Raw genomic sequence first — 26,374 nt, forward strand, 5'->3', positions numbered from 1 at the left:
ACAGTTATATATACATATACAACCTGTAGTGAAATTTAAATCTGGATTACTATAAAACTGTGCAAAATATATATATACACACACACACAAAATATTTGCTTAGTTAAAGCAAAAAATATAAAATGAATCAGAAATGAAATTAAGGAAATTGTTTAGAAAAGTAATTAAATATTTTTTCTATATTTTTGTCTTGTAATTTAACTTCTGATTCCTTTAGTGGGACACTTTATATAATTTACACATTTATTTATGCATTTAGCAGATGCTTTATTCCAAAGCAACTTGCATAGAATAGAGAGCAAACACAAAGCACCAAAGAGAAACATGGATAGCAGACAGATGAAGGCAAAAGGGGGGTTAGAGGGGAGACAAAAAATAGGAAAGACAGAGGGAAGAGATTAACCAGGAGGAGAATTGAGAGCAGGCAAGACAGTAACAGGGTGGAAAATAGAGAGGAGACAAAAGATTAACAGGGAGAATAGAAAGCAGACAGAGAAGAGTAACATGGAGGAACAGACAGAAGACAAAAGATTAACAGGGAGACCAGAAAGCAGACAGAAAATAGTAACAGGAAGGAGAACAGAGAAGACAGAAGAGTAACAGGGAGAACAAAGAGCAGCCAGAAGAAAGTTACAGGAAGAATAGAGAGCAGACGGAAGAAAGTAACAGGGAGGAGAATAGAGAGCAGTCAGAAGAAAGTTACAGGGATGAGAAAAGAGAGCAGCCGGAAGAGAGTAACAGGGAGGAGAATAGAGAGCAGCCAGAAGAAAGTTACAGGAAGAATAGAGAGCAGCCAGAAGAAAGTTACAGGGAGGAGAATAGAGAGCAGACGGAATAAGGTAACATGGATGAGAATGGAGGGCAGAAAGATGAGAATGGAGGGCAGAAAGAAGAGAATGGAGGGCAGAAAGAAGAGAGTAACAGGAAGGAGAATGGAGAGCAGACAGAAGAGCGTAACAGGGTGCAAAATAGAGAAGGCAGAGTAGCATGGAGGAGAACAGATAGAAGAACAGACAAAAGATTAAAAGGGAAACCAAAGAGCAGACAGAAAATATTAACATGGAGAACAGAGTGAATCACAACAGTGTAGAGCAGGGGTGGGGAACCCTGGGTCCTGGAGGGCCACTGTCCAGCAGAGTTTAGTCCTAACCCTAATTAAACACACCTGAAAAATCTAATTCAAGTCTTCAGGATTACTTGAAAATGAAATTCAGGTGTTTTGGTTAGGGTTGGAACTAAACTCTGCAGGACAGTGGCCCTCCAGGACCCAGGGTTCCCCACTCCTGGTGTAGAGCATGACAGAGAATGCTGAACTAAACATAGGTGTCTCATAGGTTGAAAAGTAAAAGGCATTGCAAAATTCTTGACACCCCACCTCAGACCTCACTCGTTTCCAAACCCTGGTTATGGCCTTGGCTGCATCTGAAAGCTAAGGTATTGGACTTATTGCATCGCTGTCCTATCAGGCAATGACTCTTATTTACACATTTGGCAGATACTTTTATCCAAGGCGACTTGCAGTACATCTAAGGTGCACATCTTATCAACAAATGTCCTCTGGGAATAAAACCCAAAGCAATTCTCAGCCAAATAAGCAACAGGAACGAAGGTATTTCTGAAACAGGTTTGGACAGACTTCACCAGGCACCTTTAGGCAACATACATCTTTCACCATCTTTGATATCCCAAAATCTTGAGCGCCTGTGGCTAAGCAGAGTTAAGCTCTAAAAATTCCTGTTTTTATTTTCCAGTTTTTGATTGTATTTCGATTACTTCTTCAGCTACTATGTATGAGCACAGGTTGGCAAAAACACTCTGCAGCCCCTCCCCTAGAGAATCATTGGCGTTTAATTAATGATTGACTTTATACTGGAAGGCGAGACTTTACCAGCATGGCCAAAAATGAGCTTTGCACTTTGCCCATTACAGTAACAGATCTCGAACATCTCTGAGCACCTCAAAACAACTGCGCAGAAAAATTGCATAAAACACCACAAACATTTTAATTTACTCATTTATTAGCTTTAAAACAGCCAATAGAAATGCAAGGTGGTAAAGTTCACAATCTGCATCACGTGAACATGACGCCCAGTACAATGCACCGCTTGCTAATCACGTTCATTTATTTTACTCCAGTCTTTACTTGGATGTGTAAGATTGCCAATATTTGCATTTCTGTGGAAAGCATTGAATTGTCTGGCAACATGGAATTTCAATTCATTAATTAAACCCAAAAACTGACCATACATTAATAATGTTATTCAATGAGGCAAAGAGCAAACAATTATTAAAGGTGACAAAGGGTTTGTTAAATCAGCAAATCACTAACTTCAGCTGCCATGTAGGTTTCAACGCACCCGTTGGCAGGCTTACATTGCAAAGTAAATTTACCACAACTGCTAAGGAAACGTTAAATTTTATTTTTTTCATATCAATGGAAAAATATAACCTCATACAAACGTCTGATTCTCTCCATTGTCATTTCTTAAAAGCTCAGTGAATGACTCTCCAATTAAGTGCTGCAAGAAAATAAAAAACAAAAAACCAAAAGAAAAAAAGCAAAGCACATCAATCTAAATGAAACAATGACATGTTTATTTGGAAACTTTTGTTAATGAATGTTTAAGCGCAAGTCCATCAAGTACTCGCATGGATTTGGCACTTATTTCCTGCAAATCAAATAAGAGGGGAATGAAATAAGACATGTAAGTGTCGATCTTATTCCTGAAACCTTTACGACGGTTTGACTGCTTTGCTAGAATGACACTTCCACCTCTCGAGTGGCTATATTTTTCCCATTTGCAGGTCCGGCTAAAGCCCATACTAACATACTAGAGAGAACTATAAAAAACCTAAAGAAACGAGAAAGAAATTACTGCAGTGACTCGCTCGCAGAAAAGCAGGATGAACGTCCATCGCTCGCTCACCAAAGTGCTGCCCATCGCCGACACCGTCACTTTACCCCTATGTTCATGTTTACATAAGTGCATCTCACGGAATTTGCAACAAGATTTATAACGTTTATTTATTACCGGTTGAAACAGTAAGAGGGGATGTAGAGCCCCCTCCGCTTATTCACACACACTCCAGTCATGCCATTATTAACTCCAGCATCATCATCACCATCATCATCATCATCTCTGCCCCGTGTTCTCATCTTTCAAGTGCATTGTGTAACGGGGAACGATCCACAGTCATAGATTTTTTGTTGTTTTGTTTTTTTAAGTGCCCAAAAGTGTGTTCCACAGATGCACAATAAGTAAAACAGTCCTCTCTCTTTTACTAACTGGGGACATATTGGCATACGATGCACCGACTGTTCAGACAAGCTTGCCGTCTAGCTTTTATTTGTTGGGTCAGAGACGCAGTCCACACGAGAAGAAGATTGGGGAAGGTTTTGGGTGCCGTGTTTTCTGCTGGAATTAAATTCTGAAGGTGGTGTGATGTCTCTCACGCTTTCTCTCTCACTCGCTCACATTCTCACTCATCTCAGCGCACACATCACTTCTGCTTTGACTTTGACAGAAGAAACCTCAGTGGGTTGGATTTCCATTAGTCTTGGTTCAATTTCCACAGCCAGTAATCTGAAAAACAAAAAACATGGATTTGAAACATCTGCATGCAAGTTAGCGTGGCACACAATTTCTAAAGCATGCACACAGAAACTGACCAACCAATAATATTGGCTGATTTGACACAAAGAGCTATAACACAGGGGATGTTTAAATTAAAATTTGGTAACCGACTAGTCTAAAAGATAAAATGCCCCAAAAACAGTCCAAAAACCTTCATGTTTAACGTCGTGTAAAAATACGATCCATTCATTTATTAATTAACTGCCATCCCATCATGTTTGCAGCTAAATAGGGCTGGGTATCGATTCAGATGTTCCAAATCGATTTGATTTCGATTCACAAGCTATCAAATTGATTCGATTTCCATTCTTGATTCAATTTTCGATTACAGTTCACGGCATGATTTTTATACTCGATTCGACTCAATAAATATAGATTTAATACAAATACTATATTAATAAAAACGAACACTATACAGCGGTTTCCAAGTGGGTAATTAATAAAAAGAAATTAAAAAAAGTCACAACACTAACGTCGTCGTTTTGCTTGCGAAATCTAAAATGCTTCTATACCTCTGACTTTTTAAATAAATATGGAAAAAATAAATTCTGCTCTTTTAGAATAGACCATGTTTTTTACCTAGCCTACAGCTAAATAAAGGTTATAAATATGCAGTGCGCTTGTGTTATGATTGTTTAACATGTTTTGATGTGCCAGCTCCAAAATTAATGTAATTTTCTGTACTAGCATTTCAGACTTGATGAAGCCTCCTCTCTCTCAGGTACATGCTATCACTAAGATAAAAATAAAATATTATGAAATTCAACACCATCACTATTTAGAGCGAATGGGATCACAGCGACGGAAAGCTGAGGAAAACGACACATTTGCCTTTTGCTTGCTTCGGGCTGCTATATTATTTCCTCTGCTAACAGTTAGTGCCTGTGCTTTTGCTGATTATGCCTCCGGTGTAAATATCTGCATAAGCATATGCCAGTTTGGCATGACAGTGCATGTATGATTTCCTAGATGTGGAAAATATGGGCGCAGGCATTAAAAATGAAGTTTACTATATAGCGCAGAATTCGGCAAATTTTGCATTCATTTTTTTAAACCCATTATAAAAGTTACAAACACCAGTTCTTTTCCATGGTTACATTAACTATCAAATAAAATGACTGAAATATGGGAAAACAGACAGAACTTCCAACAGACTATAAGGACTCGATTTTCACGCCAACATGTAAATATACGTTTTTATTAAATAATAAAATAAGGGCAAAAACAATAGGCTGTGACCTAGGTTGTCAAGTCCTCGTTAGGCGCTATAGAAAAATCTAAATGTATTTGGTTTCAGAGAAATGGAGAGCGTGTTATAGTTATAGTCGGATGCGCCTTGTAAGTCAGTATGAGTTAAGAGACAACATTACCGTCTACAGCCGCGAGAGTCCCCCATATGCTGCTTCTGTAATTATGTAATTTAATGGATTCATTAACTCTTTCCCCGCCATTGACGAGATATCTCGTCAATCAAGAGAAAACGCTTCCCCGCCAATGACGAGTTTTTCAGTCTTTCCGCAATACCGCTATTATCCACTAGGTGGTTCCGCAACTTTTTAAACCCGGAAGTATTGCCCTATGGCAAGCTGCTGCATGTCTGTGTCTGTTTTAAAGATCGCGCTGAATGGGATCTCTATGAAAAGTCCGTCACAAAAATGGAATTATTTCTGCTTTTTGCTCAAAATGTGGTGTTTTTGCAGAAACCTACCCATATTTAAAAGCTGATTACAAAAGAACTACTGAAGGTAGGATGAAACGTTTTTTTTTTGTTTGAAAGCAGAGGGTCTGTTCTTTCATTTGGTATATTGTATGTTTATATATTTGAAGAACATTTTCTGGAAGACATTAAACTTTTGCGAAATCATGAAAAACGCTGGCGCTGGCTGGCAACTTTAAAAAAAAAACGCTGTCAGTGAAAGAGTTCATGTGGAATGACGAGTATGCGAACTTCACGCTAGTTGGCTTGTTCGATTAATTTAGACTATTCAACCTTCCAGGTAAGTTCTGTATGCTACGGTTTATCGTTTAAATAACTGATAATATTACTTTAACGTACAGACATCTATTCAGCCTGCTGTTCTGTGTGCTATTGTTTAGTTGAATAAATTGCCTTTCCAGATTAAATGTCTGTTCTTCGGCTTGGATTTTGTGAAATAATTTTCTAAATAAACGCAACGTATAGTCCACTGTGACTTATATATGTTATTTCGTCTTAATGACGCATTTTTGAATGATGCGACTTATACTCCGGTGCGGTTTATAGTCTGGAAAGTACGGTACTCATCCATTGTGCAGGGAGCAAAATCAATGTACTTGTGGGTTGATAAGCGATTTCTTACATTTTAAAGAGCAACTATTGTCCGATTCACGATTTTACATTTCCTTTGGTGTGTAAGTGTGTATTAGTACATGTTTACCATAAAGGTATAAACCCTAAAGTAAACAATGACGCAAGTTATCGTCTTCAACGTAAATCTCTTTTCTTGGACAGATTGTAGGCAAAAGTTTACTTCCTGGGATTGGTGATGTTGTAAAGACTGACATTATCATAACTCCTCCCACTTGGACTCACAGCCTGCAAGTTAACTCCTGTTAGCATTGCATTGTAAAGGTAAGGAGCGTCACATTTCCCGCTGACGTCAGAGGTATTCTGACCAATCACAACGTACAGATTAGCTGGCCAATCAGGGACAAAGCGTTTTTCAAATCGATGAGTTTTGTACAAAATCAGAGCGTTTGAGAAAAGCAGTGTATCTGGAGCTACAAAAATGTACGGGATATGGAAAAAATTAGCTTTTTTTAACTATAAACCACACAAACACATTGTATTATACCAGTGCACTTTAAATAAGTAAAACAGAATTTAGGAAAAACAAATTGTAAGGCCCTAAATCGCTTAAATATCAAGTGGTCATTTCTAAGCTTGCGCGACTGCACTATTGACATGAAGAAAACACATGCAAGATCGAAATTAAAAAGATTTCGCAAACTTTAAATCATTTATAGGGCTGTCAAAATTACCGCGTTAATGACGCGTTAACGCAAAGTTATTTTAACGCCACGCTCGATTAACGCAACACGCAATTTCTGTTTGATCCTTTGTCTAGCCAACAGCCCACGCTGTCCAGATGATTTGGAGGTTTTCATAAAAATAAGAACATTAAGGTCTCGTCTAGCGAATCCAGTACTCTAAATGGTCATTAAACATCTAAAATGATCTTTATCGGTAGTGTACCGTCCCAAAACTATAATCTAAAGTAAAGACGCGTCTTCATTTACTTTTTGGTTTCGTTTTTAAAGCAAGCAGAAATGATAGAAAATAGACTGCAGGACTTGCTTGATGTTAAAATAATTAAGAGAGATAAAGTTCAGGACCTGATTGATGTTACAAGAGTTATTAAGAGTGAGAAGACTCAAAAGATATATAGAGACATACAAAATTACAGTTTTAAAAATATCTGTTTGACAAGAATTCATGCAGGTATGACCTATAATCTGTTATATCTGAAGTGAATGTTTGTTTAACTGTTGAGGAAAAGTATCTGTTGTCTAACATTATATTAAACCCCTGCATTAGTATCTTAAAGCGGTCTGTCTCAATGTCAAAATGAAACAGTAAAAGAAAAACATATATTTAACATATATTGATATTGTTTTTGCTTTGTGTAAACAGGTGTAGTTCTGTCAAGTTTTGTCAGATTCCAACAAATCATGCATTTTTTTGAAGTTTTTAAATAGAGAATGTTAAAATGTAAAAATTTTAAGTGTTTAATTTATAACAGATAAAAATGTGAGATTCATTTGCAATTAATCGCGAGTTAACTCATGAAATTATGCAATTAATCTAGATTAAATAATGTAATCTATTGACAGCCCTAATATTTTATTTCATAATAATTTTAATATTTCCCTTTAACGTGTTACTTTAAAATTATGTTTACTCGAAATTAAGATGACAATAGAATATCTGTATTTTTATTTGTGTAGTCTACTACTGTTTTAGGTGTCGACTAGTAGCTGTACTGTTTATTCGACTAGTCTCGCACATCCCTATATAAGACAGGTCTGTAGTCACACACCAAGCTTGGCTCTTTAACTTCCGAAGCTCCTTTGTGGCCCATGTGGCCAACGTCTTAGTCTTGCTGGTCTTGGACCTCCGGCCTTCAGTCAGCAAATCATTGATCTGAGGTCGAACCTCCACTAGCTTCATTACATCTTTGCCAAACGTTGTACACAGGTCACTGAAGAGCAAAAGAAATGAAAAAAGGTCATTGAAATATTGAAGCAAGATAGAAAACAATAACCATGTTGCATTTGTACTACTTTTGCTTAATCTCTTAAGCCCTTTCATTTTAATTATGTAAAATATTTCTGCCTCTACACTGGGTATAAATACTAATAATCCCTACATTTTTGGGTATCAGCCTGCATATATACACAATAGTCAAATAAATATATTTGTATTCATTACTGCATTTATAAACATTTGCACATAAAGACACCGGAAAAGAAGTCATACAAATGCAAATGTTAGCTATGACACGATCAATTCCAGGACATGTTTGTGTACTCTGGCAATTGAATGGGATCAGCGTGCTCTGAAAGATGTTTCATTCATTTGATCAACAAAGTGACATCACGGGGTGCATTTAAGGACACAATCAATTTGTTTCTAGTCCTTGCAGGTCAACATTTATGCAACTTTCACTTCATTGCTGCCTGACAACCTGCGTTTCACTAATCATCTACATAAAAACACATCTTATAAATAAACATCTTACCCTATGAGGCCTACAGCATTTGCAACAACTCCATCTGAATGGTCCTCATCCTCCGCAATGTGATGAATGAAAGACAGAATAAACTCTACACGAGGCTGGACCAGCATTACATCAGCTGAACAAAAACACAATCAATCAACACACGTATAAAAGGAAACATTCAATTATTGATTCGGGTTCAACTTACGGTGTACATTCTCCTGGTCTCCTTTCAAACCCTGGATGATCCCGGTGTACGCTTCCAAACAGCCTTCTCTCAGCTCGTTCAAATAATCCACCATATCATAGTCCGTCTGCAATGACAGATCATCTCAGACTTAGATCAGACATTTGACACCGATTATAGTGTGAACACAACACTGAGATTGAGACACTCCCCCTTATCTATACTTGAAAACAACACCTAACGTAAGATTACTTTACTTAAAACATAATATTGATTTCATGGTAACTTAAAAATGCCAAAACATCCAGCAAGCATTTAAATCGACACAGATGCGAACATTTAGGAGTAAACTAGGATGAAAGCCTTAGTACTACACATTCATATTACTGCTTCATCACAATTCATTTTGTTACGATCCTCCTGTGTGTCTTTATATTTCTCTTTCACTCTCCAGTTTTTTTTTTCTGTCTGTGTACTACACATTGTCAACATGCAAATGGCCAAAACTGCTGTCAATCATAGAGACTTCCGTATATGTAAGATGTACATATAGACTGTTTCATCAGACGCAAGTGTGGTGACGTGATTACGCGTATGGTTGGAACTTTACTTTGTTTTTTAATGGTCTGACTAGATGCTAAACTGAAGTCTTGAATAAATACCTCATCGAAAATAACAAATGTTTTTGTTTCCTGGGTAATCTACGTGTTGTTTATTTAGCTTGTTATATAAATAAACTACTTTAAAAGGACTTTGTTGTTATTTATTCTTAGCATGTTTACCGGAGGTTACGTGTTGACCATGAAAGCCGCTTATGTCGTTACTGCTGAAACCGTCTATAGATGCCACTTACTGAGTGGGCGCTTAGTCTTTAGATATTTTTCGGAGGCTAAAATTGCACTGCACGCTGTACCTTCAATAAGCTTACGTGGTTGCGTACCTGTGCAACTGGTTGTAAAGTTTTGTACATATGGGTGATTCTCACGAAATACAGATTTAGAAGGTGTCCAGCATCCAAAAATATTTCCTATAGAATTACTTCCTTTTTTAGATTTTCATTGTCAAAAATCATCATTACCGCAACATGATATTACATTAAATATATTACAAACTCATGTTTCGGTAAAGAGAACAAAAAAGTTTTTTTTGAAAGTTCATCGAGGGCTTAAACAATGATTGAAAATTGTTTTAGGACACATTCATATTCCTTATTATTGGTGATCATTGTAAATGTAGAGACAAATGCCACATGTTTCTTTACTGTAAATGTTTATAGCATAACATGCACTGAAGCTTTTTATTTTTTAGATTTTTTTAATTATAAATATTTCCATATCAAAGAACCCAAATCCAGTCATGGACACATTGCGGTAATGAAAATTTTCCCCTTAAATGTGGAAAAAACTGATTTTTTTTAACTGTATGCATCTTATTTTGATACGGTTTCATGACACTTCAAACGTCTAATTTTGTGATAAAACATTATTTGGCGGACCCCAAGAAGTGCTGCCGGACCCCCGGTTTAAGACCCATGCTGTAGTGCAAAAACGAAACCTTCACTATGGCTGTTTCTCAATTCCAAGAACGCAAAGCACGGACTGGCGTTCTCGTGGAGATCGGTCTTGCCAGGCGACCTTGACAAACTCAGGTGGTCGCGAGAACACACTTGTCAGAATTGAGATGTGTGCGATCTTCCTGTCGGTCACCTGACCTCCGCCATTGTTTTACCGCAATTACTTCTGGGGTGTAACGCATTTTCAGCGCGCAAGTCTGCATCCTCAACATCAAGAACACATCCGGGTATTCTTGAGAATTGGAATTGAACTTCGACGGTTAATGATTACGTAGAGCAAGAACACAAGATCGCTGAAGAACGCATATTGAGAAACAGCCTGTGACTGCATCAGACATCAGGTAGACCAGAGGTGTGCCAGCCCTCTGCTGATGCGTTCAACGCTGTAACTTCACTGTTTTTAGATATTATCAGACAGATTAACAAAAAACCTCTCAATTGATTTGTTAGATTTACCTTGTCCACCTGTGCTTGTGAAGCCTGCTGCAAAGTGTCCAGCACGATATCCAGATACTTCTTGAATTCACCTCCAATGGCGAGAGCAATATCACCAAAAACAGACAGGATCTGGGGTTTCACAGACCTGTGCACATTCTCATTCTGCAAATACAAACCACACAACAACAAACCGCCACACATTAGAGACAGACAATATGATCCACTGTATACATTACTGTACACTAGAGCTTTTATTGACAAGGATCGTCACGCAAAAACGCACGGATCTCTGGCTTCTCGTGAATAACACAAAGCTGCATTCATGTGTTCATTGTCATATCATAAGGTTTGTATGTCTTGATAATTTCCTAATTTGTGGAATACGCAGCTATCACCATAGCACATCTCTCAATAAACAAATCAGTCAAATACTAAATGACAGAAACGTTAAAATACAGGATGAGAGCTTACACAGCCTACGGAGGCTACTCTGCTGCTGCTCTGTGCCCCCGCCCTCCGAATTTGTCATACGTCACTAAGAAAAGTGCGTACACTACGCTAATACTCTCTCCTGAATACAGAGGAGTCCAAGATGGCGGCGCTACCAGAAGGTATTTATTTTCGTTCATAAAGTTTTAAATATGGATATTTCTACAACAACACCGCACGGATTACCCTCAGAAGACCTTTGTTTATCATCCTGGAGCCGTTTGGATTTACTTTGTGAAGGATGGACGGACTTTTTTTGGACTTGAAGGTCGTGGACCCCGTAACATTACATTTAATCAACTGAAAGATCTAAAACATTTTCTAAAATATCCGAAAATGTGTTTGTCTGGAAAACGATGGACATATGCAACTCGGACAGCTTGGGGGTGAGTAAATCATGGGTTTAATATTTTTGGCCGAACTATCCCTTTAAGCATATCAAAAGTGCAAAAATAGGCCGAACGATCTTTCTTTAAAGCCAAAAAGCGATTCTGTCTTTTGTTGTTTTGATAAACATTAAGAGAGATGATACACATCCGATTTCTTTCTCAGCTATGTATGGTCACCTAAAACACAAACAAGCACGTTTACCAAAATATTTGTGGAGACTGTGATGTTTTAAGGTAATTTTACATGTGTGTGACCTGTTCGAATTGTGTGTTTGCGCAGCTGTGTGAGTACAGAACTGTACCCAGTCCAAACATCTGGTGTTGTGGCTCTGTTGAGCAACCCATGTTGAGGATATTCAAGCACAGGCCACATATTAAGGAACCCTGCTCTATAAGGTATCAATAGTAGACGTTGGACTATCGATACGCTCACGGAAAAAAAACTTGTGATAGTAAGCAGCATTTATTTTATTTTGCACAAATGTCCTCAAATGTCCAGGAGTGAATCTGTAATCCTGTAATGACTTACGCCGAGGTTCTCGAGCAGTAACTGCATGATTTCATCACAGTAAGGCAGAATATTGGCCATCAGAGCTCGACACAGATCGCACACCAAGCCCACTGCAGCCAGACAAACCTGATGAAAGACAGGAAGAGAGTTTAACAGTGCACATACTCATCATATGGTAACACCTTTCATATCCCTCTAGAGAAATGTTTAACCTTTATAAGCAAAGAATTTCAATTACATGTAGTTCATACTGAACCCCCCCATATGTGAGCTGAATGGACAACCATACTAGCATAAGACAACTTGCATACTAGCATACTGTCAAGGAATAAGCTGTAGAGTCCCGCAATATCCGGTAAGGCCACGAGCAGCCGTGAGACGGCGACCCACCGGGTGAAGTAGGCTCTGGTTTCTCTATGACGATCTAAAATCCTGACCTGCCCGAGCTCAGAGCAGCAGGAGGAACAATCGTCAACGCATTTTATAATCACACAAGCCCTACCTGATATTCAGCATAATTCTTTAGTCCAATAATCAAGAACGGCTTGAAGGCCTCCATGTATTTCAAGAAGTCACTGCCCAACACTGAAAACACAGAAACGACCCCATTTAGTGACTGATCAAATGACATCCAGCTAGTGTTTGGGATATAACACCACCCCCACCTTCCACCAAAGTGCTGACGGCCATGAGCGCGTCCTCTTGAACGCCGCCCGAGCCGGCTGTGCTCTGAAACATACGCAGCAGAGAGGCCATCACCACATCGGAGATCTGCAGGGCATCTTGATGCTGGACTTTTCGTAACACGTTCTGTTAAAAGAGACGGCAGGGTTCAGTACAAAAAAAAATTACATGACCAGACTCGATGCGAGAGATGCTGAGAAGCTTCTGACCTGCAGCGTGGCGCACAGCAAAGACTGCAAGTCGTTGAACTGGATTCTGTCTGACGTGCTCTGGATGTGAGACTAGAGAAAAGACAAGACACCTTTATAAACACCACCATCTAAACGTACAGCTGAAACTTTATCAGATTTAAGAAGAGTCTTTTTCTTACCTCCATCTGCAGGACCTGCTGCAATCGCTCCATGATGACCAGAGTCGTCTTCTGCACTGCCGGGTAACAATCCTTCGCGCTGTTTTTCACGATCTCCATCAACGCTTCATACGCCGCACTCCGCAAATTATTCTGATGTCCATCTGGCCTAAAAACAATGATGTAACAGTCATCTAACGGCCAGACACCAGACAGGGTGTTTCTAAAATTATTAATGCAATGTAACGCTCACAGCTGATCACTTTGCAAGAATGACTAAAAACTCAGAAAACGATCAACAGAATCAGAATGCGCGCGTCAGATCGATTCCCCGGTTTGGTTTTGTGGAACCAGTTCTAGATAAGCCAACCCTACATTGTGTTGGCTTTAGACTCAAAGGATTAGTCAATTTTCTTAAAGGGGTGGTTTAATGCCATTTCATGCATTATGACTTTTGAGTTGTAGTCCTCATGCTAAACATAAGCAAAGTGTCAAAAAAGCCGTTGAGCTTGTAACAGAGTATTTCTGAGCCAAACTCACGCCTCCTTTTCCCGACAAGTTTCGGAAAGTTTTTTTCAAATGGGGGTATCAGTTACGACTGATTGACCCCATATTCCTTTTATGGGCCTTTACCCCCAGAAAAGCACGCTGGCCCTGCACGTCAAGCGAGAGCGAGAACACGCATTAGCATTGCTCCGTCGAGTAGAAGTCACCGGTATCACTGCACAGCACGCAACAACTTTGTTTTAGCAAGATAGTTTGACAAAAGAAGTGTGTTTTCGAATGCAAGGAGAAGAAAACCTTATTTAGCTTTCCCTGTCTTAAGACAACAGTCGATGCAGTTCGTTTTTTCTCGGACAGCAACGTAATTGCAAATGAGTTTGTTTGTTCCCTGGCTGCATTTCGGAGAGGACTGCTTTACAAACAAGGCTCAGTTTGACACCAGATTTTCCACTTTTTTACAACTATTGGAGCGGTCAAAACTTTAAAAAGACCCGGTTTAGGAGTCACAACCACAGGCGTAAGTAAATCAAAATCTCACATGTTTTGTTTGCAATCGCGCATACGTGCATGTAATGTAAACAACACGAACAACAGAACTTTGTACTGCATTTACAACATTTACACCTTTTAAAACAGGCAAATGCAGTTAAAAACTAGATTATGATGCTTTTTATTAAAATAGCAGATAAACAAGCAAGGATTAATTACCAGATAGAGATGTCCTGCTGTTGCTGCTATTGTTCCTGTTTGTCCATTACTGACTAAGTATCCGATTCTGGATCATATTTATAATATAAGGCTGGTTATTAAAAAAAAGTTTTTTATAAGTTTGATTTCAATCTATGTTGGCTGGAAATCCAAAAGTAGTATCCAAAGCTGCGCATACTCGTAACTCTATAGCTGCGCCCACTGCACGCCTTCAAGTGTTTGACCTTTTACGCCAAAAATCGGAAAGGCTGTTCTTTCTTTTATAAATCTGACAAAACGAAAGACTCTTTGGACATATGAATAATGAAATACTACTCTATAGGTAAGCAAGATTAACATTAGATTGGGAAAAACATCTTGTGTTATGTCAGCTTTAAAAAAAATCCAGATACTTTACTCACCACCATGTCATCCAAAATGTCTTTCTTTGTTCAGTCGAGAAGAAATTAAGTTTTTTTGAGGAAAACATTCCAGGATTTTTCTCATTTTAATGGACCCCAACATTTAATAGTTTTGATGCGGTTTAAAATTGCAGTTTCAACGGAGTTTCAAAGAACTCTAAACAATCCCAAACAAGGCTTAAGGGTCTTATCTGGCGAAATTTTTCACGAGAAAAATAAAAAATATACACTTTTAAAACACAACTTCTCGTCTATCTCCGGTACTGTGACGTGCCAGCGCAACCTCGCGTAATACGTCATCACGTCAAGAGGTCACGGATGACGAATCCGAAACTACGACCCAGTGTTTACAAGTCTGGAGAAAGAGGACCGTTCCGACGTTGTTGTATGTTGAATGATACTTATTAATGTCTTTGTGTCAGTTTATTGTTTAAAATGGTCTGCAAATGTGCGTTTCATATATGTAACACGTGACCTTTCTACGTCATTACGCAATTATGTGAGGTTGCGCTGGCGCGACACAGGACCGGAGATATACGAGAAGTTGTGGTTTAAAAGTGCATACTTATTGTTTATCCCTTATGCTTCGTTTGGGATTGTTTAGAGTCCTTTGAAACTCTGTTGAAACTGCATTAAAACTGTTAAGTGTTGGGGTCCATTAAAATTAGAAAAATTCTGGAATGTTTTCCTCAAAAAACATAATTCCTTCTCGAATGAACAAAGAAAGACATCAACATTTTGGATGACGGTAGGGTTTCCCACCTTAGGCGGGCCACCCGAACTGCAAAGTGCTGCGGGAAACCCTGAACTTTCATGTTAAAGTTAGTTGCTCTGTATCCATTCTTCTTTTTCTGTCGTGTCATTAAAGCACAATAATACGAACCTACGATAACTTCCTACTAACGTTTAGTCATGATTACCTGTCTGTGGTCTCTAAAAGTTTCTGGACGATCAGCTCAAAAGATGAGGACAGACAGTAAGTGCTAGGTTCCTCCTGATCATCAGCAGCATCCGTGGCTTCATATGCAGCTTCAGCCAAACTGGAGAAAGCCTAAAATGAGCACACATCCATGAGATTCACTGTACAGCACCACACCAGCAGCGGTCACGGTCCTGTAAGTCCTGAAAGGCAGCTCATCCATTTAAATCAAAATCACAGTATGGACGCAGACCACACACTGGTCTCAAAATGAAACACGTACCCTTTACGCTTTTCTCATATCAGACACACAAAACATTCATGACAGGTGTAATCTCACATCAATATAATTAAACAACATCAATATACCCAGCAGACGTTGGAGGCCACGCGAGGTTCGGCCCCCAGACCTTCAATCAGGCACTGGAGCAGAGGGGCCAGATAGATCTCATTGATGGCTGCCTCGGGCAGAAGATCACAGATGCGTCCTAACGTCCAGGCCGTCGTATCCCTCACCACCACACTGGGGTCCTTCATAAGCTCAATAAGGGTGGGCATGGCCTGTCACACACACAGATTGAGTTTTAAAATAAACATTCTGACTGTGCCAACACGACATGAAGACAACGTTAAACGGTCACCTGAATGACAAGAGGTTTGAGCTGGTTGAGTTCAGGGCCCTCTAGGATCGAGCCGAACGCCATGACGGAGGCGTCGCGGTAGCGCCAATCTGGATGTTTGATGTGATCTTTGATGAAGGGCAACACGTGAGGGACGACATCGTCCTCGCAGCAAGTGGCCAACAGCATGAGACAGACACCTGCAGCTTTACACGGGTTCCAGTCATCATCATCGTCATTCTCATCCTTCAAAAAAAAAAAAAAAAAAATGTATACAATGCAAACATCCAGAAAATATCTGTACTCTTTTTAGCATGCACGTCTCAATCGTTAAGCTTTTAGAGACACTGTTTGTGAAAAGGAAGTGAAACAAAAGCATCTGGGGAGGGGCATGCAGTCCATTATATTTTAAGGCAGTGGCTAAGTTTCAGCTACAATATCAGTATTGGAGCACGCCTGAGACCTTAAACAAAGCAATCCTGAGCATTACAACCTCACTTTCATAAAAGCAAAAATGTGTTCCGTGCCAACAGCTCCAAAAACTGTAGTTTACATCTGTTCGCTGATTTTTTTTACACACAAAGATTAGGAAAACTTTTTATAAATCTCTTTTGCAAGTCACTTTGGATAAAAGCATCTGCTAAATGCAAATGTAAAAGGCCATTTACATTGAAGAATGGTCTCAAATGCTGATCTCTTAGGATTTTGGCACACAACAGTGTTTCATTTCACCTTGCCCTACAAAATCTCCAGATCAGCTGACAAGAAGAAACTGAGGCTACGGTAAGCATAGGCAAAGATATGAGTTATGTTTGAGCACTCCTATTACTATGAATAGGGGACTGTGACAACGACATCCTCAAAAAGGACACACTGGCGACGTCCTGCTTCTATTAAGTGAACCAAAGTCAAATCAGTCTGAGGCGATGCAAACATGGCCGCTTAGCGGCACGACTTCCCTAAAGAGACTTTGGCATCACCTGGTCTGACGACTCTCAACAATGTTTCTGCCTGAAAAAACCATGACCGCCAAGTTTAAAACCAAAGGTCATATAAAGAGCTCTCTACATCTGGGTTAATTACGGATACTTCAAATGATAAGAATATCAGTGAGGAAGAATTGGGCTCCATAAACATCAAAAGGATGAAATCTGACTGAAGGAGGTAAAGGTGTGGATTACCTGTTTGGTGAGTGTTTGTGTGAGGATGGGCACCAGGTACTGCAGAGCTCCTTTAGCATAAAACTTGCTTGTGTGCTCCGGAGGACGTCCCTGTTCAGATGCCTAAAGACACACGGATCGCAAACACAGAAATGATACATTAATTTTCTATTTGTGTTATAATTAAATAATAGAGATGTTCGAGTGTGTTGAGTATTACCTCAGTTGCTTCAATAGCCAGATCCATCTCTTCATCACAGACGTTGGACCAGAACTCAATTCCCTGTAAGGCCACTTCATCAATGTCACTCTTCATGGCCTCTATTGTGATCTGCACAGAAAGAGGAGTTAAGATCATCACAATCTTACAGTCTAAAAACAGCTCAGGGGTAGAACAACAAACTCACAGCGAATAGTGCAGGGCCCATGTATGTCTCCATGTACTGGTAATACAAGGACATGATCTTCACCAGGTTCTGCAGCGCAGCCACTCTCACCTACAGATCAAAAAACAGCAGCGTTACACAGCATGACACGTTAAAGCAACACTATGTAGTTTTTTTACCTTTAAATAATGTCTCTAAAATTATTTCAGTGATAGAACAACTTTTAACTGGACAAATTGTACTGTTGCTGCAACCTGAGCAACCTCCTAGCTGCTACAAGCACACTCTGAAAGTGGAGGTGGAGGGTAGGAAACACAGCCCAGCCCCTCCCCCTGCCTGCAGAAGAGTGTCTGATACCAGGCACTGTTGTGTCTTTTCATCCACATGGGGGAGCTGTAAGTCATTTTTACATGGAAACTACATAGTGTTGCTTTAACAATGGATAAAGTAACTCAGATGAACAACTGACAGTAACAGAAGAAACTTACCCTGGTGTCTGGACACTGAGTAGCTTCACAAACGACCTGCATGATGAAGTGTCTTTCTGTCTACAGGAAGAGAGAGAGGACAAGATTTAAAGTCATGTCAACACTTTCATAATGCTCTTAGAAACTGCGCAACCGAGTTCAAACGGTTTCAACTTCTGACCACATTTTATGAAATAGTTTATTTCTCAAATAGTCTTTTGAGCCCAAATAAGAAACTATGCTGCAGAGACACAGCAACAAAATCTAAATACAGATGATAGGATTTTATATTAAATGTTAAAAAGTACCAAAGCAAAGCATCATGTGAAGTGTCTCAACAAAATGCAAGTGCTGTGATTGGTCTGCTCAGCTCCCTTAGATAAAAAAATCCAATGCATTTCACAACAAAAAGGGACCAAGTTGAGGAGAGAGATTTAACAACTCAAGCTGCTGTTTCTTCTGCTTTTCCTTGATAATGTACGTTACACTAGTAGCCTGCCTGTGGACACTGCCTACTAGTGGTCTGCATGTGTAATTGGACTTTGACAGGAAATGAAAACTCAGTGTTTCATTCACTTATTTTTTGCAGCCCACCATAAAATCAAAACTGAAAGTTTTTTTTCACAAAGGCGGTCAGTGTTTTTCCTGCATAGATTTGAGGCGGCCGCCTCAGGCCCTTGACATATTTCTCTGTTATGTTTTTTCACAAAAAACAAGATCAATCCTTGCACTCAGTGGATTATAATTTGTAAGTGCAGTTGTGGCCTTATGCCATTACTGGCCTTACGATGCAGTTTTGATGTCAGCACAGTAATGAGCTACCAAACTTTACAAAATCATCAATTTATTGCTCAGTGACTCAATTGGAGATTAAAATGCATAACGGAGGCCGTGAAAGAGCTTTGCTCTGCATTTATTAAGACTTAATAATCATTAAAAGACGTATCGCAAATAATGCAACTTATTGACACATTGGTTAGTTCATTATCTATAAAATAAAGTGATGCATTCATATAAAAGCAATGATAGATGCCAGAGCTGATAGTTCACCCCAATTTAGCTATTCATGAATATCAGTCACGAGACCTTTTACATCATTCCAGTTGCCTGCCGCCATCTTGAGTACCTACCGAGTACCAGTAGGCTACTGACAAGCATTACTGAAGCATTGGCTAGCTTGCTAAGATTTACGGATTTCTTATCTTTTACAGTCTATGAGGCTGTTTACACTTGGCATTAACATGCGTTTTCATCGATCGAATCACAAGTGGACAACGTTAATGCCAGGTGTAAACGGTGTTCAAAACGTTTTGAGCTCGTCCACTTTCGACCACTTTCAAACACATTCAGAGGTAGTCGAAACCACTTTTGATAGGATTGCTTTTGTAGTGTAAACGCACATGTGGTTGAATGTGTTCGATCAGCCACACGCGACGCCTTCTCTCCGCCCATTTATGTAATCTGAGGTACTGAACACAATGTTTTACGTCTTTACTGACTTATGGCGCGAACACACAGTGAACAGCGCTATTTTTAGCCTTTCATTGATAAAACTAAAGCGGGTGATCTCCGTAGTTTCATTTTGAAAGCGTGTGAAAGTTGCGATCTTATTTCATCAATTGCACTGAAAATTCAGAGAAAGCTCTAACATATACATGTACAAAACACTGTGCAGCATAGTTAATTGCTACACAAGCAGCGTACTTCGACATAATATTAGTTTGCGCCATATAAACTCATAATTACTCCCGCTTGCATTTAAATAACAGCTGAGAGACTCGCCCACCGTCTCGACAGACCACCCCCTCACAGTATTCAGGACAGAAGCGGTCGAAAGTGGACAAGAGACGGATTTAAATACCAGGTGTAAACGTAATGTGTCTCTCTCGTCCACTTGTGATGAAAACACATCTTAATACAAAGTGTAAACAGCCCCTATGATTCTAACGGATACGGGAAATGGCCACGAAAGACATTTCGCACCTCAACTGTCATAAAAGAAACGCTACTTTTTAATATATATTTTGGTTAGGGTGTGATGCCTACTCGATCCCTGATGCGTTTTTCACGACAAAACAATGAATTATCCGTGCATTTATATGGAACTATGCTTAAGGAGCTATCCATCTTTACTCTCCTCCCTCCTTACGTCACATTCGGAGATCGATACATTTTGACTGGCAAGATGGCGGCGAGCGGACACCAAAACAACCAAAGTCAGTTGTTCAAAATCTTCTTTTAGTAAACTCCGTGTACACAAACAATGTTCTCAATGCTCGAGTTCACGTGTAGAGACACAGGTGATACTTTAAGGCTCGACACAACATGATACTTTGTTCAGTGTTGTAAAAATTGTGATTTTGATGCTCACAACATATTGAAGTCATAGCTTCTAGTTCTTTTGCGACCACTTCAGGTACTCAAAATGGCGGAAGACAAGTTTGCGATGTGAGTGACGTCAGCTGATATTCATGAAAAGTAAAAGTACAGTAGACATACGATTTATTTAATATAACAGTATTATTAGATTACATAAAGCACAGAATCCTAACTAGTTATATGGCAGATGATTTCCACAGAAAAGATGTTAGATATTAAAATAAACTGAAAAAAATGAACAAAAGGCTGAGGTTAAAATGTTATGTTTCTGTCATTATCCAGTTCAACGGTCACGAACCATTGACATACTGACCTAATATCTCCAATGACTTTTTCTTCAACAAGTAAGATAATTTTTTTGCCAAGTGTCAAGTCTAGTCAGTTCATGAGACAAGACAGACAGGTAACTAGCTCCCTCATTCAGTAATCCTGGTAATTTACCATACCAAAATGTGAATCACAAAATGAACATGGGGTTAACCAATATCTACATTAAAGGATTATACACATTTACTCATTACACAAGTATGACTTCCTTTCTTCAGCTAAACAAAATTTTTTATAGAAACATGCTGTCACTTGACATCTTAATTCGAAACTTAACCGATTGCTACAATCTGCGTAACTAAACCAGATCTCAAACAAACAAACAGGGATTTAAGACATACCTCTTTGTCAAAGTTGGCTTTGGTGAACTCCAGCGAGTTGAGCAATGCATTAGTGGCGGCGAGTTTGACGTTGTTGCTGGACTCCTCCTTTCTCATGCCCTGGATGATGGCCGTCAAGATCTGGTTAGCATTGTCCTGCAGATGCTCGGGATCCTGACAAACAGTTTAAGAAGAATATAAAGTCTTAACGTTACAGGACAGGTGGTCAGGCTACATAAATTAATCGTTAGCTGAAGACTCACGATATCCTGACAGATATATCCGATGGCCTCCAGCGTTGACTCCTTCATGTGCTCTGTGCTGCTGGGGTCGGTCACATTGGCCACTAGCTGAGGTATGAGCTCTGGCCACTGATTGACGGGGATCTCGGCACACGCTATACACGCAACACACTGAGAGGCCGAGCTCGGCCGGTACGTCTCTGTGCCGAGGGTCTGCAGGACCTGTACCAGAGAGAAAGCAGAGGTGAGCTCACATCATCACACTACATATGAGAACATAAGGACTTGGAAGAGATTGCAATAACCAATCTTGAAATCTTCAAAAGAATCCAAATGTGTTAAAATAAACATCTCAAGCAATGTAAAACTAAATACAAAAACCTCCTTACAAAGTTCTTGATCTCTCTGCGGGCACTGACGTCAATGGCCAGCCATCTCTGCTGGTGCTGCGTCTTTACATCCGGATCCTTTGACGTCAGAGAGTTCTTCACCTGCAGACCGGCAGCCATGCGCGCCACCTGCGTGTTTCCGGGATTGGCCAACACCTTAGAGAGCTCCACCAGGAACGTTGGCTGTGAAAAACAACGAAAACTGATGTCATACTAATGAAGAATACAAACCAACACAGCAGATGATCAGAAGCAAGCATCTGTTTACAGGACTATAGGGTTTCCTGTGTCTAACACGACAAATAATTTGACTGGCATTTAAATCAGCCACTGCTTGACCTGACCGTGTAAACGGCATTACTCACATGCAGAAAAGCTGTACCCTTATACAAAACAGCTGATGCTTAAAGCTGCGTGCACATCACCAGTGACAAGGGCTGTACGATTCTTGCTCAAATGTGAAGCGATTTTTCAACAAATACATTTATTCCACTCAAGTAAAAAGTTTGCTACACAGGACTTTCAGTTATAATAAAGTGCTGGACTTAAAGGTAAAGTCATAAAACAGTCTTAAAAATCTCCTTTACTTATTTTAGACCCTTCAAGTAGCCTGGATAGCCAGACCTACACATCAAGATGTAAGGTCTGGCAACTCGTCACACAGACGGCTCAATCCGTGGGGCGGGATAAAAGGTTGTCCCTCAAAATGCCTCTGCATGCAATAGGATAGCGCTACCAGTCGACAAAACTCCAAGCACATCTTCATTGCTTAAAAAGGACTTCAGTAAGGTTCTTTGCCCTTTTCTCTAAGAAAAACATAACGAAGTCCTCCATAGTCGCGGCCAAAGCGATTCAAAAGACAGCTGTTCGCCAGCAGCAGCCATTCTTTGTTTTCAAGTCGCAACGCTGTCGTCATTATGTTAAGCCCGCCCCGCATATGCTATACACGATGTGACTGGCCTGACACAATTTTGGTTTTTGGAGCTCTTAATGGCGGCAAATATATTTTGCGGCCGCTAGGGTGCGTCTAGATATCTAGGCTACCCTTTAAGAGGAGTAACTTAAAATCTTAAGCTGTTAAACATAAACTAGTGTTTGCCCCATTGTGAGATCGTCTTTTCATCAGCCTGCGAGATCGCTGATAACCGATAATATCGGGGGGCAATAGTTTTTTACTCATTTATGACAAGGCACTTGATTGGTGGGCAAAAAAAGAAGCTGATTTACTTAACACTGTCACGACCGCAACCTTCCTAAAACTCGCGACATTAAAGCCAAGGTGCTCTGAAATTTCCAGCGTGCCAGGGAGTGAACACACACCCGGTTTTAAACTCCTGCGCGCCTAACAAACTCTCATCATGTCATACATCTCAGTGGACTATAATTGTTTATGACAAACAGAATTGGGAAAGCCTCTAATGACCTTATTGAAAAATATGGGCGACACACAGCACAAACGTCCGTGGCGGTCTGAACGGGGCATTAGTCAGTAACGGAGTTGAACTGTGTGCATGCAAGCATGAGTTATCTTATATTCTCAAGATCATGACATGAAAGAGTTAACAAAAATTGCAAAAGTAGTAAGGAATAATTCAAAGGACCAGAGTCAATTATTCCACCAACATTTTGTTTGGTGCTTATTTTAAGACAATTAACAGGTTAAGTGTGCGTTTTACAGAAGAATTATTAACACTTATGGAATATTTCTCAGCCAATCAGAATAGAGCGTTCAACAGCCCCGTGGTATAATAAAGAATAGTACATGGCCTCTTGGGTCTTCCTTTCTTTTTTGAAAGGATGGCTAAAAACACCCATCCCATATGAAAACATCTATTAACTGAGGAACGCCCTTTTTTTGTTCTGCAGAGACCTTTACTTGTTAACCGATGAACTCCACGACTTTACTCCTATTGGTAGTCGCTCCCGAAAGTTGCTCATTATTTGCAAGTAAAACAATCATAACCTGACAAATGTATTTTCTATATATACACACACATGAACATTACATCATTGTGCAGTGTTTTCCAGGTAGTGGGCGGCATATTTTCGGAGACACACTTCAGTGCATTAGTGCAAGCATTAAAAAAAAAAAAAGAGATGTTATGCATACAGTTGAATATGAATGCATTTGTGATCGTAAAAGTTAGTGTAAAAGCTATTTGACAAGACATATGCGAGCAGGTATAGTAACTGACAGGAAACGCCGCTATAACACTTTCCCATGTTATAACAGTATAAATGTAAAGAGTAATTGTCAAAGACAACTGTGACCATGAACGGTAATATGAGGTATTAACAGTATAACTAAGATACGTCTAAAAAAAACTTAGATGCATCTCTTGCTCTGTGGTTATGACACATTAACCCTTGCAGACCTGATTTTTTAAGTGTTTTAATCAGTGTGCCTTATTTTGATTGGTTGATCAGCATTTTTATTGGATTGAACCACAAAAGATGTGATGTCCATTTCAGTGGACGCAGGGTATGAATGGGTTAAGCATTTACTTTTTAATTCGTTTTCAGCAGAAAACTTTAACTTTAATACTACACTGTGTCCTAAATTCCCATCATGCATTGCGTTGCTTTCGTCACCTGCCTGTTAAGTAGACAGATTTAAAGACACAAACAGCAGCAATGAGACAACAGCGGATCTTACCAGGTTCTCGATGGCCGCCTGCTCCAGAAACTTCTGCGCCGCCTCCAGTTCATTTCGATCTGAAATCAAATCGCAAAAATTATCGTTATAAACTGTAATATGTTCACGGGTGCATAATTCTCCCGCCAAATACAAGCGACCACTGCGGGTCAACATCATCACATTCATCTTTAAGCATCACTAATATTACAGATGACTAACATAATTCACATTACTAATAAACAAACGCACACTCATCCCATCAGTGCCATTTATTTTCACATTTATATAACAGCCAAAAAGCAGCAAAGAGTGTAACGTTAGATTGATTCAAATTATCCTGAAGAAGAGATCAGACTGACTGCTAAGCATGCTAACGGCTAGCCACTTCCTGACTGACATGCTAACCGGCTGTTACCTTTATAAACACTTACTTGCGATGTCGCGATAAACCAGATGATAATATTGTTTGTGCTAAAACACGTTTAATAGAAAACTATTACGGATTAAGGAACTATTTTATAAGTTAACTTATATGTGTGATGCAAGTAAAACGAGCGACAGTCACTGTACAGGCCGGCAAACACACAAATTCACCCACTCACACCCTAACACACACACCCCAAACATACACATGACATGACAATGTATGTGTTCGGTCCTAATGACTAGATCAGATGAATAAAAGTGTGTATTTGTGCATTTTACAAGCTGTGGTCACGCAACATGTGTGTGTATGGGAAACGCGCGTGGCCTTCACTGCGTTAGCCGCCCGCTAACACACATACAAGCACACGCGAGCGAGAGCGCGCACAAACACAAGACATACAGAGCCATACCAACGGAAAAAAGTAACTTCACTATCAAACGCACGAATATATGACACAAGGGTGACAATTAAGTGTCGTGTACCTGGGGAGACGGTTTTCTCGAGGATTGTGATGAGCTCCATTCTGACGCGCGCAAACGCGACGAGATTTCTGCAGTGACGTGGAAGAGAAAGCAGGAATGTAGAGAGTCAGCCGTTCCGAGACAAAAACACGTCCACGCGTGATAATAAAGATTATCCTGACGAATTCCAACTAACTTCACGCGCAGTTACGCGCTTCTTCTCATCTGCCGATGTCGCGAGGAAAAGGCCGCGCGGAACTCCCGCCTGCGGAATGATATCACGCGCTGACGTAAGAGTCTCCTCCCACCCCGCGCGAGCGCGCATCATCACCACAGCGACCGTGGCAAATTTGTGGCCATTCATATTCAAAACACGAGTTTAAAACTCAGAAAATAACTAGAACTGATGTAAGTGTAATAGGTTTTGAGGCTTATATAAGGCCTATAATATTACATGACTCAAAATCATAAGAACAGAAATAATCACAGATGACAAAATAAGAGCTGGTAAATTACTTTATTTAAAGCCAGAAACAATAAAGTAGTGTTGCATTATGTTTGGTCGAGATCTTGTATTGAACCTCTGGATAACCTGGTCATTGCTGACATCATTTTATTGCTGCATAATGTTGCTGAGTCAACTCTGACCTGACCCCTTCCATCACTTTGGAATTAGATCTGGAGCTTTTCCATTGCTCCGCAGTCTAATCTTTATGCTGTCTTTTCTGATCGTTTTTCAAATATAACAAGAGGCTTTCTTGTGACCGCATGTTTACTCCCAATCCTGTAAGATCTTGTCACACTTTATGTGCTGAAATGCTTTTACTTTCATTATTACATATTGTATGTGCTTGATTTTGCATGATATAGCTTCAGGACTTCCAGTCACGATAATTTAATGTCTCCCAAGCACATTTCTTGTGCATAGTATCGCTATTCTCCCATCTTTAATGTGTTGGACAATTCTTAACCCACATCTATGTTTTTTGATTGATGAAGGCCAATAATTAA

At 39.7% G+C, this 26,374-nt stretch overlaps 1 protein-coding gene and 1 non-coding gene across 2 annotated transcripts; both read right to left on the minus strand.

Annotated features, from left to right (window-relative positions):
- Positions 1-2,397: 2,397 nt before the first annotated feature.
- kpnb1 (karyopherin (importin) beta 1) lies at positions 2,398-25,637 on the minus strand. The gene is made up of 22 exons (XM_065290956.2): positions 25,385-25,637; positions 24,494-24,552; positions 21,838-22,020; positions 21,470-21,670; positions 21,228-21,380; positions 18,202-18,261; positions 17,735-17,824; positions 17,548-17,658; positions 17,349-17,450; positions 16,189-16,413; positions 15,917-16,108; positions 15,549-15,679; positions 13,037-13,184; positions 12,876-12,947; positions 12,648-12,792; positions 12,485-12,567; positions 12,001-12,108; positions 10,612-10,755; positions 8,604-8,709; positions 8,417-8,531; positions 7,715-7,876; positions 2,398-3,584 (listed from the first exon to the last, which is right to left on the minus strand). Coding segments are annotated over exons 1-22 (2,631 nt in total). The 5' UTR covers positions 25,425-25,637; the 3' UTR covers positions 2,398-3,583.
- Positions 12,314-12,456, minus strand: LOC135780106 (small nucleolar RNA SNORA79). Its single transcript, XR_010544980.1, has one exon. It is a non-coding gene; the product is annotated as a small nucleolar RNA SNORA79 (small nucleolar RNA).
- Positions 25,638-26,374: the final 737 nt, after the last annotated feature.

The sequence above is a fragment of the Paramisgurnus dabryanus genome, chromosome 19 (genome assembly GCF_030506205.2).
Source record: "Paramisgurnus dabryanus chromosome 19, PD_genome_1.1, whole genome shotgun sequence".
Lineage (NCBI taxonomy): Eukaryota > Metazoa > Chordata > Actinopteri > Cypriniformes > Cobitidae > Paramisgurnus > Paramisgurnus dabryanus.